The 16,358-nt window shown below is 37.8% G+C and overlaps 1 protein-coding gene across 8 annotated transcripts in view; it reads left to right on the top strand.

The window, feature by feature from the left end:
• The window catches only part of Nol4 (nucleolar protein 4), a 362,305-nt gene that overhangs the window by 272,784 nt on the left and 73,163 nt on the right, over positions 1 to 16,358 (top strand). For 4 of the 8 annotated variants that reach the window (NM_001415694.1, XM_087593005.1, XM_087593004.1 and 1 more), the window contains 2 exon segments: positions 6,583 to 6,762; positions 7,572 to 7,763. In NM_001415694.1, the coding sequence (NP_001402623.1) occupies positions 6,583 to 6,762; positions 7,572 to 7,763 (372 nt within the window). 8 annotated transcript variants of the gene reach the window in all.

Here is a 16,358-nt window from a genome sequence, read left to right as displayed (position 1 = left end):
GATGATCAGAGAGAAATTAATATCAGTCCTAGTATAAAAGAGCTTGATAATTACTAATATGATTTTAGGAATTCTTGTATGATCATAGTTGGGAATTAATAAGTCATCTATTTTTCTATATAGCATCACTGCAACACAGTACATCTTCACTGTTCTGTAGAAATCTGCTCAAAAGGATGCACTAATACCTAGTGGTATTAATCATATTAATAGCAGGAATTTTTCCTAAAATGAAATTCTCCTCGGCCTTGCCTAAAGGAGCAAATTTGTCGGTTTTTTTTTAATTCGTGGTGGAACCATCTCAGGAAGACTATCTGCTATTTTTTAACTTCTCCTTCCTGGATCCTGGCACCACGTTCATAGCTAGTTTTTATTGTTACGTGGACACACCAGGAACACAGAACCTTAACTAAAGAGTTGCCTCCATCCAATTATCCCTTGGCAATGCCTATGAGGCATTTTTGTTGTTGTTGTTTTTGTTTTGTCATTGATGTAGAATTGCCCACTGTAGACTATGCTATCCTGACACAGGTGGCCCTGTGCTGTGTAAGAATGTAGGATTAGTAAGCCAGTAAGTGGTATCCTCCATGGTCTGAATTTTATTTCTGCCTACAGATTTTTACCTTAAGCCTCCTCCCTGGCTTCCCTGGAGATAGACTTTAACTTGAAGGCCAGATAAACCCTTTCTTCTCAGGGTGCTTTGTGTCATGGTGTTATTCACAGCAGCATAGAGCAGACCACAGCAGTCACATTGTTGATTTGCATAATGTTCAATGCTCTATCAGAGTTATGCATGGCACATCATGGATCTGTGGGCATCTGGCACTTAATTTTAATGTACTTCCTTATGTAGACATTTCTCAGTTTCCCAATTTTTTCATTGATTGCATAGCTCAGAAAATACATATCTAGTCAAGTCTCATCCCAAGCAGGAGGGCATTGTTGTCCTACTTTCCCTGGGCTTTTGCTATAGTGGGAGCAAAGAGGTAAAAAACACAATGGAGATGCTTCAAAGTCCATCCCTGGTGGTACTATGAGAGCAGGATATCTTGCCAAAGCAAAGTGCAATTGTTTGCCCAGAAAGTCTTTGCTGACTGGAGCCAGACACAGGGCAAAAGCAACAGACTATACCTAAAGCTGTGATCTTGCCTTATCCACTTAAACTAACATCTTTATTTTGAGACAACCAGGTATGCCTATTTTCTTGAATTATATTTCTTAGTAGATTTTGATTTCTTATACCTTCATTTAAACTTTATATATTTTGGAGAGGTAAGGTAGCTTTTGAAATTGAAGTTTTATGAAGCAAATGGCTATCATATTTTTGAGTTATTTGTTGATCGGTATGATTTTTACTGCATCAGACCATGAGGCCAGTCCAGTTTACTCATGTCCTCATTCTGCAAAGTGAAATAGTTCTGTAGAAGGAAGGAAAGTAACAGCAAATTTAAACACCAATATGAGGAAAATATATCTTAGGTGCTGTGAAGGAAAAAACATAGAGGGGATCATGTTTTTGTTGAAGGAAAATGGGGATTGATGTATCCAGTAGGCTTTGTGGGAGTTGATGATTTCAACACTGATGCCAACAGAATATGAGATCTCAGAATACAGTGGATTTAATCTGATTTGCCACAACTGTTGAATCCTCCACAAAGAGAGGCAAGAATGTATATTCCAAAAATAGAACTCTGAGGTATCAGAGATTTGGTTTGTTGCCATCAGGCCCGATAGTTCATCAAGCTTTAAAGCCACTATGTGTTCAAGTCTGGAGGCTTGGGCTGTATCTCAAGTGTCTAATTCTATACTTCCTTCCCCATTCCAGGGGTGCATAGCAGACAACTAAGACTTCATGCCTTGTACCATATGTAGAAAAGCTGAACTTGCTGAATTATTTGATTCAGGCAAATACATTATAACATTTTTCAAATCTTGCACAGTACAAGCTAACACATATTATCCTCAATATATTTAAAGGGAAACCTTTCAAACTTACTGAACCTATCTTTTATTATATTAGGTAATTCAATATTGCCAATAATTCAAACCACAAAATGTGCTCATTTTTAAAGCTTAATGCCTCCATTGGAGTGCCTGATTTGGCTGCAGTGTGTCTCTGCTAACGGCTCAGTTACATTTTAGTGTAATCTTTGTCCTACCTCACGAACAAGTCATCATTGTCAAGAAATTAAAGGGACATTGACCCTTTAAGATCACCTATGGTAGAGATCACTCATTTTTTTCCTAGCTAACAGATTTGAGAAAAGTTGATCATCTTTTCCATGATGCTATTATCTGCTTAGCAGCGTCCTTTTATGTGTTTAGATTATCATGGGTCCAATCTATACTGTTAACCTGGCCTTACACTAACTGATTTCTGTGCCACTCTAGACTTCTATTAAGAAAACTGAATTTTAAATAAGATACAAAAGAAGTTTGGAGTGGATGGAGTATCCAAGGTGTCACATGGTGGAAAGGTCTAGATCAGTAGTTTTAAACCTTCCAAATGCTGTGACCTTTTAACACAGTTCTTTAGATGGTAACCCCCAACCATTAAATTTTTTGCTACTACTTTATAACTAAATTTGTTACCATAATCAATGAATTGTAATATGAATATCTGGTATGCAGGATATCTGATATGCAACCACTGTTGAAAGTGTCATTTAACACTCAGAGGGATTGAAACTCTGAAATTGAGAACCACTAGTCTAGGGCTTAATTTGAGGCACAGTTGAACTTGATTCACAAGTCTTACCAAGATTTCTTCTGGCCATGCAGTTATGCTGTATTCTGCCTACTGCCAAGCTAAGCTCCATTAATGAAAACACTAAGATGAAAATATATGCCTTTGAAAGGAGGTTTTTGATCTGAAGTGTTTCATCTATTGATTTTGAGCCTTTCAAAAAGGCAAAGTTATGAGATCAGAAATAAATAAGAGCTACCACAGTGCCTACGGCAGTCTCGAACACCAGGGTATCTGTTTGTGAAATTGCCTTGATTGCTCATTTACATATATCTCTTTGTTGCTTGTGCCACTCATTCTGATTTTAGAACCAAACATTCTCTCCTCTCTCCAAATCCCATGATCCCTTGCTCTGAAATCTCTTTAATTAGTTCTACCCTACCAGGTAGAACCTGATTGGCCTGTACTTTTCTATTACTTTTGACAATTTGCAGAGCCATAACTGAATAAATTAATAATGTGTATAGCACATTTTATTAGAGTTCTCAAAAGAAACAAAATCAGTAATATTAGGAAAATGGAAAGGATATATATATAGAGAGAGAGGGAGAGAGGGAGAGAGGGAGAGAGGGAGAGAGAAAGGGAGGAACGAAGGAAAGGGGAAGAACAGAGAAGAGAGAGGTGAGATGATAGACAGATACATGAGTTAATGATTTTTGGGAACCAAGAAGGTCCACATTCTTTCCTTTGAAAGCCACACAACTAGGAAAGCCATTTGTAGTGATGTAAATTTAAAAGTTGGTAAACCCATGGAATAAGTCTCACTTTGCCTTCACTCAAGCTGTCAGACACAGTGAGTAGGATTATCCCTGTTTCTCTTCCAGTTTGCCCATTGTGCCCCCTAAGGCATTAAATGTTGTCCACCCACTGTGGGGAGGAAATCTACATTGTTGAGACCACTAGTTAAAATATTATCCTCATATATAAACCTCTTAGAAGACAGACATGTGCATTATATTTAATCAAATACTCAACCAATTTGTTATCCACATGACACATGAAATTAACCTACAGACATATTGGAATTATGCAGTATTCTTGTGACCATGTCTATGTTATTCAGTAATTTTTATAAATTTGAATTTTAAATTTAACTTCACTGTGTATGTTTCTATGTGTATGTATGTTTGCATCTGTGTGCTATATAGTGTGAATATGGAAATTAGAAAGCAACATGAAGAGTCTTGCTTGATTCTGCCAACCTGTAGGTTCTGGAACTCAGTCAGGTTTCCAGGCCTAGCAACAGGAACCCTTACCTGCCAAACCATTTTGCCAGTACAAATCAATCCATTTATAATAGCTCTATAGAAATGTGCTAATGCTAGTTCTCCTGCACAATTCAGTCATATCAATAGTGGGGCAGCATGAGAAGTCCCATGCATCATCTCCAACCCACACAAAACACATCATATACACCAGGTCTCAGATTCTCTGAGAGTTTGTTCACTTTAATATCTTAAACTGAATTGATAACGATGTATTAAAAGGTGGAATGGGTTTCCTGTCACATCTGAGAGGAATTCCCTTTAGAAGCTGGCATTGAGAAATGCATTGCCTCATTAGTTGATTCCCCCCACATTGTAAATAAGTAGCCATTTCATAGATACCACACACACATAGTTTCTGAGTGAAGTACACTGTAAGAATAAAATACAATTAAGAGAATAAACAATTACTGAACAATTTTTTAAAATGAGAGCAATAGATAAAAAAACAGTTTTTGTTTTCATTGCCCAAATACCTGTGTGAATAATTTCTTCCCTCAATAAACATTTCTCAAGCATCTGTTTAATAATAATGAGCTTTGATTTTTGTCTCAGGTATCATTCTAAGCCTTACTTACACGTATGACTGAAATGAAGCCTGGGTGAAATAATTAAGTAACTTTTTCAATGTTCACAGATAGCAAGTGAAGTAGGGATTTGAATCCAAGCAATATCACTTCAAATTGATTATCTTAAGTATATCTTAACTGTAAGGTATGTGAGTGCATGGGCGCATGCATGCGTGCGTGCGTGCGTGCGTGTGTGTGTGTGTGTGTGTGTGTGTGTGTGTGTGCGCACGCGCTCAAACCCCTTCAATACCAGTGTCTCAGGAACGAAACCTAATTGGTCTTGAATGATGATAATGCCATCACTTTCCTGTATTCAAGTGAAACAGCGAAGTATATTCAACACCAATAAATTATTTAATAACTTAAAGTATCTTTTATGTGGGATTTCTACTGAGGGTTTCTAAATCACAGACTCCTATTGTGAAAGAAAATAGAAGTATGCCGAGTTTCTTTAGGAAGAAGATTGCTGAAAGAACTTGTTTTCTGTTGTTGTTTGGTTTTAACATTAATACATATGATAGATAAAATAAAAGTATTTTTTGTTATTTCTTAGGAGTAATGAAGAAGGGGGAAGAGAGAGGAGACGATGTGTGTTGAGGTGTGAGCCTCTTCTAAAGGTTTTTGCTTCAGGCAGAGCTGAGTTTAAACATATTCCATTGTCTTGATGGTACAAGTTTGTTTAGCTGTTTGTACGTTATTTCTTTGTGTGAAGACTTGGGATGATGGTAGCTCCTCATTGGATAGTTGTAAGCACAAAGGCTTAACTACACTAGTTATAAATACTAGTTTCTTCTCGTTGTCATGTATTGAAATTTTACTATTTGTTTTATGGTATCTTTGAAAATCTGTTTGTCAATAATAAAAACAACTGCAGAAAGGTCATCTTTAAATTCTCTTACATCTTTGCTCAGTAATTCAATAGGTTTTGGCAACTGCCTGTATTAATGGGACCATAAAACCTAATCTGTTGTTAAGTTGCTTTGTGTCCAATTAAGCTCTTTATCACAACATGCACTCAGATTTTCATTCAGGTCAGTTCTCCTAAATTAACTCTCAAATTGGTCACTAGATTCTATAACAAAATATATGATTATATATCAAATTTAAATATCTCCAGTTACAAATAATCTAAATCAGTTTACTTGGTGTAGAGTAATATCATTTACATATGGATACATGTGTGCTCTAACCAACCAATGATTTTCCTCTACAGAGGTCATAAATTGTTAATATGTGAGAATGAATTTTAAATATTTAATTTTTCACATTATTAATTATTTATGTTGAAATATGCAGTACATCTAGCTAATCATCTGGCTTTAAATTTACCCTGTCCTTAATACATGCTAAAGTACAGACACAATTAATGTATCAGCCAGGAAGAAGCATCACATATTTCTATTATGTGCAAATCAGATGCTATTTTAGATCATCTCATAGATAACTTATAAATCTAATTTAAAGTATCAAATAATTAATCCCCCTATTCTCAGTAATATTTTTATAATATTTTCTGGGAAAATTAAATATCCTTATTCTTCATTTTCCATTCTATACAAAGAAAATTAATAAAAGCAGACTGGCTACACACTGAAGTCATATCTACCTCCAACAGTATGACTCAATATTTCCCTAGTCAATTAACCACAGACTGCTCCTTTTATTAATATAAATATCGAGTAGAAGCAGTAATTACTCTTGAATTGCTAAGTTCACTAAAACTTTTCTGCAGAAATGGAATTGCTCTGTATATATATATATATATATATATATATATATATATATATATATATATACATGCTCTTGAAATTTTATTAGTGTGATATAGGAAATGAACTCTAAATCTATTCCAATTAACAGAGATCAAAAATTTAAGACTCCACCAATCTAGAGTTACCAACTATGCTTTTAGAAAAACCATTGGAGTGAAAACTAAAGCATGTAATGACAGTTTGGGCAGAGGCTTAAAAAGGGACAATCAATGTCACCTCTGTCTTTTCAGTCTCCAGCCCACAGCTACTCCAGCTATGACTCTGGCAAAAATGAGGGTGTCGATCGAGGCGCAGAGGACCTGTCCCTCAGCAGGGGAGACGAAGACGAAGATGAACATGACGAGCATGAGGATTCTGAGAAGGTGAACGAGAGCGATGGCGTAGAAGCTGAGAGGCTGAAAGCTTTCAACGTGAGTCCCCCCCACATTGTGTGGCTATGCTTTGACCACTTCACATTCATGCTGTTGTTTGTTGGTCAGTGTGAATATTTTAGAACCATGTTTGTTTAATTTTCAGAAGGATTTTAAAAGTACATGAAACACCCTTTGCCAAGCAGACACCAGAATTGCTGTTTTGTTTAGAATTTTAAAGCCAAATGGGTGCTGAGGACTGGAATTGTGTTTTGTGAGTATGCATGTCTGCTTAGGTTACTGGGGGCTCAGCTTAGTCCTCTGATGGTTATGCCTGTCTGTCATCAGTGATTTCCTTTGCTTTCTTAATTGTGCATGACAAAATAGTCAACGTTTGCTCTCCGAGATGAGACCACTGTGCAGTGTTGCTGTGTCTCAGTCCCATTTATCATTAAAAGTGACCGTAATGAGTGCTTAGCTGTCCTGGTTCTACTGTTATTTTCTGATTTGTTTATTCTTTTCTGTTTGTCTGTCTGCTTTCCTCTTTCCTATCCTTCTCCCTTCCTCTCTCTCTCTCTCTCTCTCTCTCTCTCTCTCTCTCTCTCTCTCTCTCTGTATGTATATATATACATATATATGCATATATATGTATATATATATACTTAATTCAACCATTTAGAAAATCTTTAAAAGAGTGTTTGCTTAAATTTTCTGGCTTTCCATTTGCAAAATTCTCCAGTGCATAAACCAGAAAAAAGAAAAGAGTCATTGTCCTCTCGGTAATCAATCCTCTCGGTCATCAAGAAAGGAAGCTAGGAACAGAAGAGAGCAGTCCTCCAAACCCTTCTCTGTCTCCCTCTTGCCAACAGATGTTTGTCAGGCTGTTTGTAGATGAAAACTTGGACCGAATGGTCCCAATCTCTAAGCAGCCCAAAGAAAAGATCCAGGCTATCATTGACTCATGCAGGCGACAGTTCCCTGAGTATCAAGAGCGCGCCAGAAAGCGTATCCGTACTTACCTCAAGTCCTGCAGGCGGATGAAGAGAAGTGGTTTTGAGATGGTGAGTTCTAAACCGAACACAGCCCTAGATTCCATCCGAACCCCACATGTAAACCATGACACTATTTTGTTTCCGTCTTAGTGTCTTTATGTTTATTTTTCCATAACGTCAGGTCAGAGGGGGACTCATTTGCTTGCGTTTATTCTCCCTTTCTTTTCCATCTTCCCCAAGCATTTATTCCCTCACAGAACCATGTGAGCACATTTCACAGACAATAAGGATACCACGAGAGAAAAATCAGGGAGAAGCCAACTGTCACATGTCATCCATGTTCGTTTTCTTTCTGTCACTACTGATGTGAATGTGAGGCTAACGAGTCCTGAATTGAAGGCGCAGTAGCTGCTTTTCGCATGTGAGAATGGCTTTCTAATGAATGTAAGGAAATGGGCTTATCTGCTGTCTAACAACTGGTAAGCCTCGAAAACTAAGGTGGGGAATGAAAGTCCTTAGGTAAAAATTAAGCCTTCTTGCCTTAGGTATATTAACACTATGTAGGCTGTGTACCTTTCTATTCTGTTGTGCTTTGTAGAAGATAAGTTTACCTGACATTGACTACTTTGGAGTAGAAACTGGGAATCAAACTATTGTGAATTTCTACTGTTGTTTTAGCTACATAAATCCAATGAACATTGACAATACATGCTTGATGTTTTTCACATTCCAAATGATACATGTGTGTGTTTACACATATGCTCGATGTTTTATTCCTTTCAGCAGTTATGGAAGCTCTAACCCAGGACTCTACACACTAGTAGGCAATCAAATGCTTTACCAATAGCTATAACTCCTGCTTTAGAGGGATTTAATAAACTTTCTGACCATTTTGTTTTCTCTCCTCATACCTGAAAGGCTAAATAAAGTCTAGATCACTAGTGTTTGTGATCTGTCCTGGCTACTTCAGTGTGATTGGTAGAAGTTACTTAAAGATGAGGTTTCAACATATGCCTTTATACTTTGAATTTCATGGAGGCAAAAGTCTATAAAATGAATGATAGTATCAAAAAATTCCACCTCTTGTCAATTTTTTGTATTGTTTTCCAACATGGAGATGGTTCCTGTACTATAGAGCATACATTGAGAGCCTGCTCGTGGGTCCTGCATCTCCTGCCTTTGGGTATCTGATTTATGTATGTCCCTCTCCTTCCTGGGCTCAACCTATCCTCTGCAGAACACAACCACCCCATTTCATAGCTCTGGGAGAATTCCCATCTGCTAGCACAGATAGTATTTTCTGGAAACCATTGCAAGTCATTTCCAGCACAAAATAAGCTTTGAAAGGACCCATAATAAGAAAATGTTATCATATATTATGAGTTTGTCACCCGAAGAAGAGTTTCCTGTGCTGCATTCATTGAGCAAGTGCAGAGCCTTTCAAAATACGTATGTAGTCCCTAGGATATCTATGTTGAATTTAACCAGAGAAATGGTAGAGCTGAGTGACCAGATTTAGATAATACAGGTGATTTAATGCAAGACAGAACAAGAGAATCGCTGGAAGAACATGAACTAGTTTCCCTTTTGTAGGTTATGTAATTATTATAATTGGAATAATAGGAGACAGTTAAAGGACAAAACTGATCTTATCTCACAGACCTAATGTTCTTTTTTTTTTCCAGAGCTGGGGACCGAACCCAGGGCCTTGCGCTTGCTAGGCAAGCGCTCTACCACTGAGCTAAATCTCCAACCCCAAGACCTAATGTTTTAATGTTGACATCAGATTTAAGGCCACTGAAGAGTTGGTATAAATTTTCAGTGGCTGGGCTGAAGAGGTGGCTTTACCCCCTCAGGCTAGGCTCTTGAAATTTCCATGTTCATGAAAGCATAACTTAGGCTATACTGCACATATTTTCTTTTAATAAAATGAAGATAGTATCATATATCAATATTATTTTTGCAAGTATCTGACACTACTCATCTTTCAATGAGATTTAGAAATTTCAACCTTCAGTAAGATTTATCATATTTTTCATGGTATGCAGCTCACAGTAATCATTTTTGAAAGAAATCATTACTGAATTATGTTTTCTAAAATTTATCTCAGACATTGAAAGATTTAAAATATCATTGTCATTTTATTAATTGTATTTATTCACTTGGGTTCAACTGTCTATATGCTAGACATTTTTGTGATGTATAGAAGAAAAAGGTCAATTAATACAAAGTGAGTAAGTTTTACAGACAAATTTAAACATGCTACAAATAAATGACACTTTTAATATTTTCCACTTATTCATTTGTTCATTTATTCAGTGTGTATCATGTAAATAGCACTTCACAGGTAACAGTGAAAAATATAAGACACATCTGATTCATTGTTACTGAGGAAAGAGTACCATTTTCTGGTCATCATGAATTATTGAGATACAACCCCTTGTCTGACATGAAGTGCTCAAATGGAAATGGAATGGTCCATTGTAGCTACATTAAAGATGTAGATAAAAATGATACTGTAATGTAAGCATCTCTGCCCTTTCTGTTGCTACACCCTCCCTATGAACACCCCCTTGGAAGTGAGAAGCGTGTTCTTCAATAGGCGTGCTTGAGTAGTCCTTCAGCTTCTATACAGGCTTTCCTTAATATGGAATTGTTACTAGGATTTTGTTCCTTTTTAAAGTCATCGCTACATGACAGAATGAAAGAAATGAAAGAGAGGAGGAGGAGTGGCTAGTGCAGAGTATAAGTATAAACTAGCCATGTCCTAACTTTTAAACATAGAAGATGGCCACCAGGGTTTTAAAATTCAAAACATTAAATCAAAATGCTTTCTTCTGTTCTTAAGTTTTCTGATGAGACAACGAAATGCAGTGATTTTCAGAATGAGTGTATTTTCATGTGCAAAATGTTCTCTAAAACAAGTTGTCATTTATAAAAGGCAACTGCAAAGTGTGGGCTTATTTTGTAGGAGATTGTTCGCCAATCAGGAAGCTTAGATCTACCTACTTGGGGTCCCTGACACCAGAAAACCCCACAAGTAGACGGAAACCCAAAAGTGCTAGATTATGTGTTTCCGACTGATTTTATGAAATTCAAAGTGATATTACTGTGCTTTATCACACACATATAACTGAGGGACGTAGTGCTCATGTTCCTTTTCTACCACTGTCTATACAAGCTCTAGTCCTGCTTAATGTGCACGTCATTTTTGTTGTCCTTTAATTTCATAAGAGTAACCTATGTAACTGTGGCTGGCTGAACAATTATATACTTAAGCAATGGAAACCTACCAGTGACTCACCATTGAAGACTGTAACTTCTATCCCAGCAGGCATTATGTGACTATAGGTTCTCAGTGAGAGACAGAGTCTAATGAGTAACTCCCCTGCCCATGATAGAATGTTGATGAACCTAATCTTATGTAGATTCCTTGCTGGTACCCATTGAGCCTTTGAGTTCAACGGTCATGTCATATCCAGCAGAGCTCTTTCACAGGACTCTTTGCCACCCTTCATTCCTTATTACACTGTTTCGGCCGCCTCGTCTGTATTGTTCTTTGAACCTTGAGAGAGTAATATCGATGTCCTATCTGGGGCACAGCGCTTAACATTTGCTTATCCTCAGTACCTTCACCAACTGTGAGTCTGTGCACTAATTGTCACACACTGCAAAAGGAGGTGCGTCTGGCCAACCTTTGGATGTAAGAGTGGATTTTAGAAGACTGAAATATGTTCAATTGAATCATTGAACATAATCAACACACACACACACACACACACATACACATACAACCACACATACACACACATACACACATACATATACATACACACATACACATACACATACACACACATACACACACATACACACACATACACACACATACACACATACACACATACACACATACACACACACACACACACACATTTTGATTTTATTAGCACTTTCCGGAGTCAGGAAGTTGATTTTTTTTTTTAGTAGAGAAAAAGTTGTGAGACACTCTGCATAGTGTTTCTAACACATGAATAAGAATCTCCGAATAGAGATTCTTTTCTACACATTTTTTTCACCACGTCCTTATCACCAAACACAAACCAGAGCATTCTAAGAGTAAATAGGAGCATTATCAACAGAACTAGAATGTTTAATGAAAAATGAATCTAATAATTTGGATCCAGTGTGCAGTCAGTACTCTCAGAGACTGTAAAAACTCGCTGAGTTAAGCAGCCATTAAATTAAACCTTGGAAAAATATCGTGTGTTAAATTGTTATTGATTCTCCTGTGTGGCTTTGACCCGTAAGTTACTTCAGCAACTGCTTTTAAGAAGAAGCGTTGTTTGTTCCAGTAAATGAATCAGTTTCTCTGAAGGGCTATGGCCTTAAATTCAGTAAGAGCGATAATAGAAACGATAAAAGCAACCCTTTCTAAATAAGACAGGGTTGACTCCTAGGAGGGTCCTCCTGTTTACTGTATAGTACTATTTCTCTCTTTTGTTCCCCACATTTGCACTGAGACCTTTGTCACCTGCTTGTTCATGTTTACATGTATTTCTATAAGACTTGAATAAAACATATATTTAGTAAAAAGAGACTTTTAATATTATATATCTTTCAATCTTTAATTTTGTTATTATACTAAATTAGTCCAAGGAGCTAAGATATCTGAATTCAATAACTTCAATCTCTTGAAAAACTATATACCTGATTGTTTATGAGACTATTTTTGCTTATAGAAATGTATCACTTAAGTTTTTAGTAAAATTTTACTGAGAATATGATCGACTGAGTTGCTAAATATGCATTATAAAAGATCTTATTTTGAAAGTCTCTTAGAGCAATAATTCTCCACCCCTGTGGTGTCAAACAACCTTTTTATAAGAGTGGCCTAAGACCATCAGAAAACACGGATTCTACAATGACAATTCATAACAGTAACAGAATTACAGTTGTAAAGAAGCAGGAGAGTAACCTTATCATTGGGAGTCACCACGACATAAGCCGGTATTAAAGGGCTACAGCGTTAGGAAGGTTGAGAACCAGAGTTTAATGCCAGAGCAATCACTTGTGAAGAAAGAGTGCCAGCCTTCGTCCTCACCACCTGGGCGCTTTAGCTTAATGCCTTTATTTTCCTGTCACATTATCAGGAGGTCTGAGCCAGGATCTCAACAGGGTCTCCACTGTCCTTGAGTCTGTTTACTTATGTCCATAGGTGTTATCAAACCTACTCTAGGTAGAAAGTGAGGTAGCAGTTTTTAAAAGGTTAGAAAAATGTGACTCTAGAACCACCAGAAAATAATCTCTTCATGTTAAAAAAAAAAAATAGGTTTTGAGCGGTGACTTGTATACTTCTCTGCGGATTGTCATATACCATACAAAGTAAAAACCCTCCTGTTCCATCTCAAAGGGTACAGTGGCATCTCCTATTTACTATGTATTTACATGACAAACGCTGCCTTCTGTCCACCCCTCACAGAGTCCCTTGCCCCCTCCCGCTCCCCTTCTTCTCTGAAAGGGTGCACCCTCCATATCTCCCCACCCTGGCTCATCAAATCTCTGCAGGATTCGGCACATTCTCTCCCACTGAGGCCAGACAAGGCAGCCCTAAGCAGAGTTTAGAGAGATGACAAAAGGTTAGGGAGATAGCTGAGTAGGAAAAGGCCTGCTCTCACAAGCCTGGTGACATGATATTGGTTCCTAGACCCATATAACAAATTAGATGTGGGGATAAACAGCTAATCTCAGCACTCAGCCAGCCAGATGACTGTTGAGGACATGAGAAGCAGCTGGAAGTGCTCCAGCCACCTGATCCAGATTGGGCCAGCATGGCGGACTTAACAAGAGTCTGATCTCAAGGAGCAGGAGGCAGAGAATTGACGCCTGTGAACTGCCCTTTGACCTTGACAGTGTACATTATAGAGTGTACACCTGCTCACTCGTTCTCATTCTGTCTCTCCCACACATGAGTAATGTATTAACTAAAATGTCTGAAGTGCGTCTTAAACTGAAATTTTTATCAACAATATGGTTACCCATTACACGGGTTCTTAACATCTGTGCAGTATCTCCGTACCTCTTACTGTTTGCATTGCTTTTCATGTCACGTGAACACTCACACATGTCTTTCTCTGTGACAAACTAGCTTAATGGAAGCTAGTTACTAAGCACATTAGGTGTGAATAATTTGTACTCTTTCCCCTTTTGTAGGTTTCAACCTCGTTGCTGCAGTCTTAGAGCAGAACCCACTGTAAGCTCTGTTCACTCGATCTGAGTAGTTTATTCACAACATTTCATTTTAATTGCATGCTGTAATATACTTCTGAGTAATTCTCCAATCCTACCTTTTGATGTCACAGCTCTCTCACATGTTCAACCTCCACAGGCTGTGTGTCTGCCACTGAAGCCTTTATTAGTGTAGAGACAAAAAATCTTAGTCATCACCCAAACAGCCTACGCAGGAAGGTATTAAAAGCTTCAGAAATAGCTCAGGGAGATAGATAGCTCAGACAGTATGAAGGTCCTGCTTCACAAGCACAGGGACGTGGGTTCAATCCACAAAAATCCAGAAAAACAAAACAAAACAAAACAAACAAAACAAAACAAAACAACTAACTCACGGTATGTGCTTGTAATTCCAGCTCTGGAGAAACCAAGACATGCAGGTCTCTCAGGTTGACTAGTCAGCCAACATAGTTACTTTGCAAACTGTGAGAGTCTCTGTCTTAAGAGGAAGATGAGTTCTTCCTCTGGCATGTGCACACACATCCTGGAATTGTCTAGAAGGTCTTGCATTCGCCCCCTGTTTTTACAGAATCAATATCTCACCTGATTGGCCCTAAGTAAACAAATAGTCATGTTACACCCATCCCCTGCTCACCCACCTCCTTTGAGCATTGCTCTACCAGTCATGCCCACATTTTACATGTTCTGTCTGACCCTTTTAAAAGAAGGACTTCTGTCCCCAGGCCCCAGTAAAGTTTGAATCATTTACTCACACAGCTGGTCCGCCTTGCCATTTCAGCTTCCTCGAAGAGCGCTTTACCTCACAGATGTCACCACACTCACCTATTCCTGCTAGATCTCCAGATGTAGACCATCCATACTCTGACTCAATCCACCTCATACTGCAATGATGCTTAGGGAGAACATCTGACACCTTCACACCAAATCACACTCATTGCGTTCCCTCTGTCAACCCCACGTTCTTTAGACTCCTGTTCCCCTGCCTTCCATTTACCTATATCTGTTTTGGGGAATTTCCTTTTATTGTATACTTGGCCATGGGATGAATGCCACCTTAACCACAGTTACAATTTCTTCTTGGTGCATATTACTGTATTTTATAGTAGAGTACCAGTCATCAGCAAAGGTTTGCTATTTTATCCAGATATTGATCGGTTGCTGCTCTAGCACACTGGCATCCATACATTCCAAAACAAGTATTCTCCACGGATAGATACTTCACCTACCAAAAATCTACCTGCCCCTCTAGCCTAGCTTGCCTGTGTTTTGGTAACATAGGTATTGTCATTTTTCCCCTGGATAAAAGTTGAGAATGAGACTACACTACTCGCTACTTATTCACTGAATACTGCTTATTCTTTCTGTAGTCTATTGTCTAAGTAAACAATTAGTTTTCTACTTATGTGCTATGGTTTTCTTTTTCTTTTTCTTTTTGGCACTTCATATCTTCTGCTTCTCTTCCTGTAGCCTTCTAGCTTAGCTCCTTGCATGCACCTTATACAAGTCTCTGTGCCCACTCTATTCTGACAGAAGCAGAAGTGGTGTTAATAGAGCCTGAAATGTTTACAATTTTGAGTATTAAAGGTTGTAAAAGTAAATAAGTGATAGAAAAGAAGAAGAGACTTAGGTGACAATGCAAACCTGTAATGCCTGCACTCAGGAGGTGGGAGGAGGAGGCTTAGCGGTTCAAGGCCAGCCTGGTATCCATCAGATACTATCTCAAAATAAAAGAAAACAAAACAAAATCCAAAGTAGAAGCAATCAAAAGGAAGGAAAATGGATATGTGTCAACAGTTAGAAAATATACTTCCTAAACATTTGAAGCTCTGAACCCATTTTTCTTGATGTCTCTGTAGACACTTTTAGATGTACATTCAAATGAAGACTGCTGCTTAAGCTAGCTTTTCCTGCTCACCCTGAGTACGTCCAGGAACTCAGCACTCAGGAGACCATTTCTAGGATCCCTGGTGTCTTTGGTTACAGATTACTCAGTTTTGGCTTCCATGGTGTGAAATTTACAATCTCAAAACAATCTAAACCCTATATCTTAAAATATAACTTGTTGAAGCTAAGAGTCCCAAGTTTAATTACTGTGTTAATTCAGTTCCCAATCAGATCCTATGATATTTCAGAGATTCAATCTTCTAAATGAGATGGCTGTTGGATCAGTCACTATGTGTGAGAGCATATGTAAATGTTTGATTGACAGTCTTGCAACTTTCTTCCTTTTCATCTAACCCCTTCAATTATTTCCTTTCATAGCTTTGTCTATCACAAGATATTACTGTTGCACCTCTTAATATTTAGTCTTTTGGTCCATGGATTTTTTTCTCAAGGTTTATGGTTACCCTCTGCCTGTTATTGTTGGTGTGCATTCTCTGTTTACTTTATTGGGTTTCCATATCTTCCAACCTA

The sequence above is a fragment of the Rattus norvegicus genome, chromosome 18 (assembly GCF_021556685.1).
Source record: "Rattus norvegicus strain SHRSP/BbbUtx chromosome 18, alternate assembly SHRSP_T2T, whole genome shotgun sequence".
NCBI lineage: Eukaryota > Metazoa > Chordata > Mammalia > Rodentia > Muridae > Rattus > Rattus norvegicus.
The sequence above is the reverse complement of the archived record's forward strand: the minus strand, read 5'-3'. Positions and strand labels throughout refer to the sequence as shown.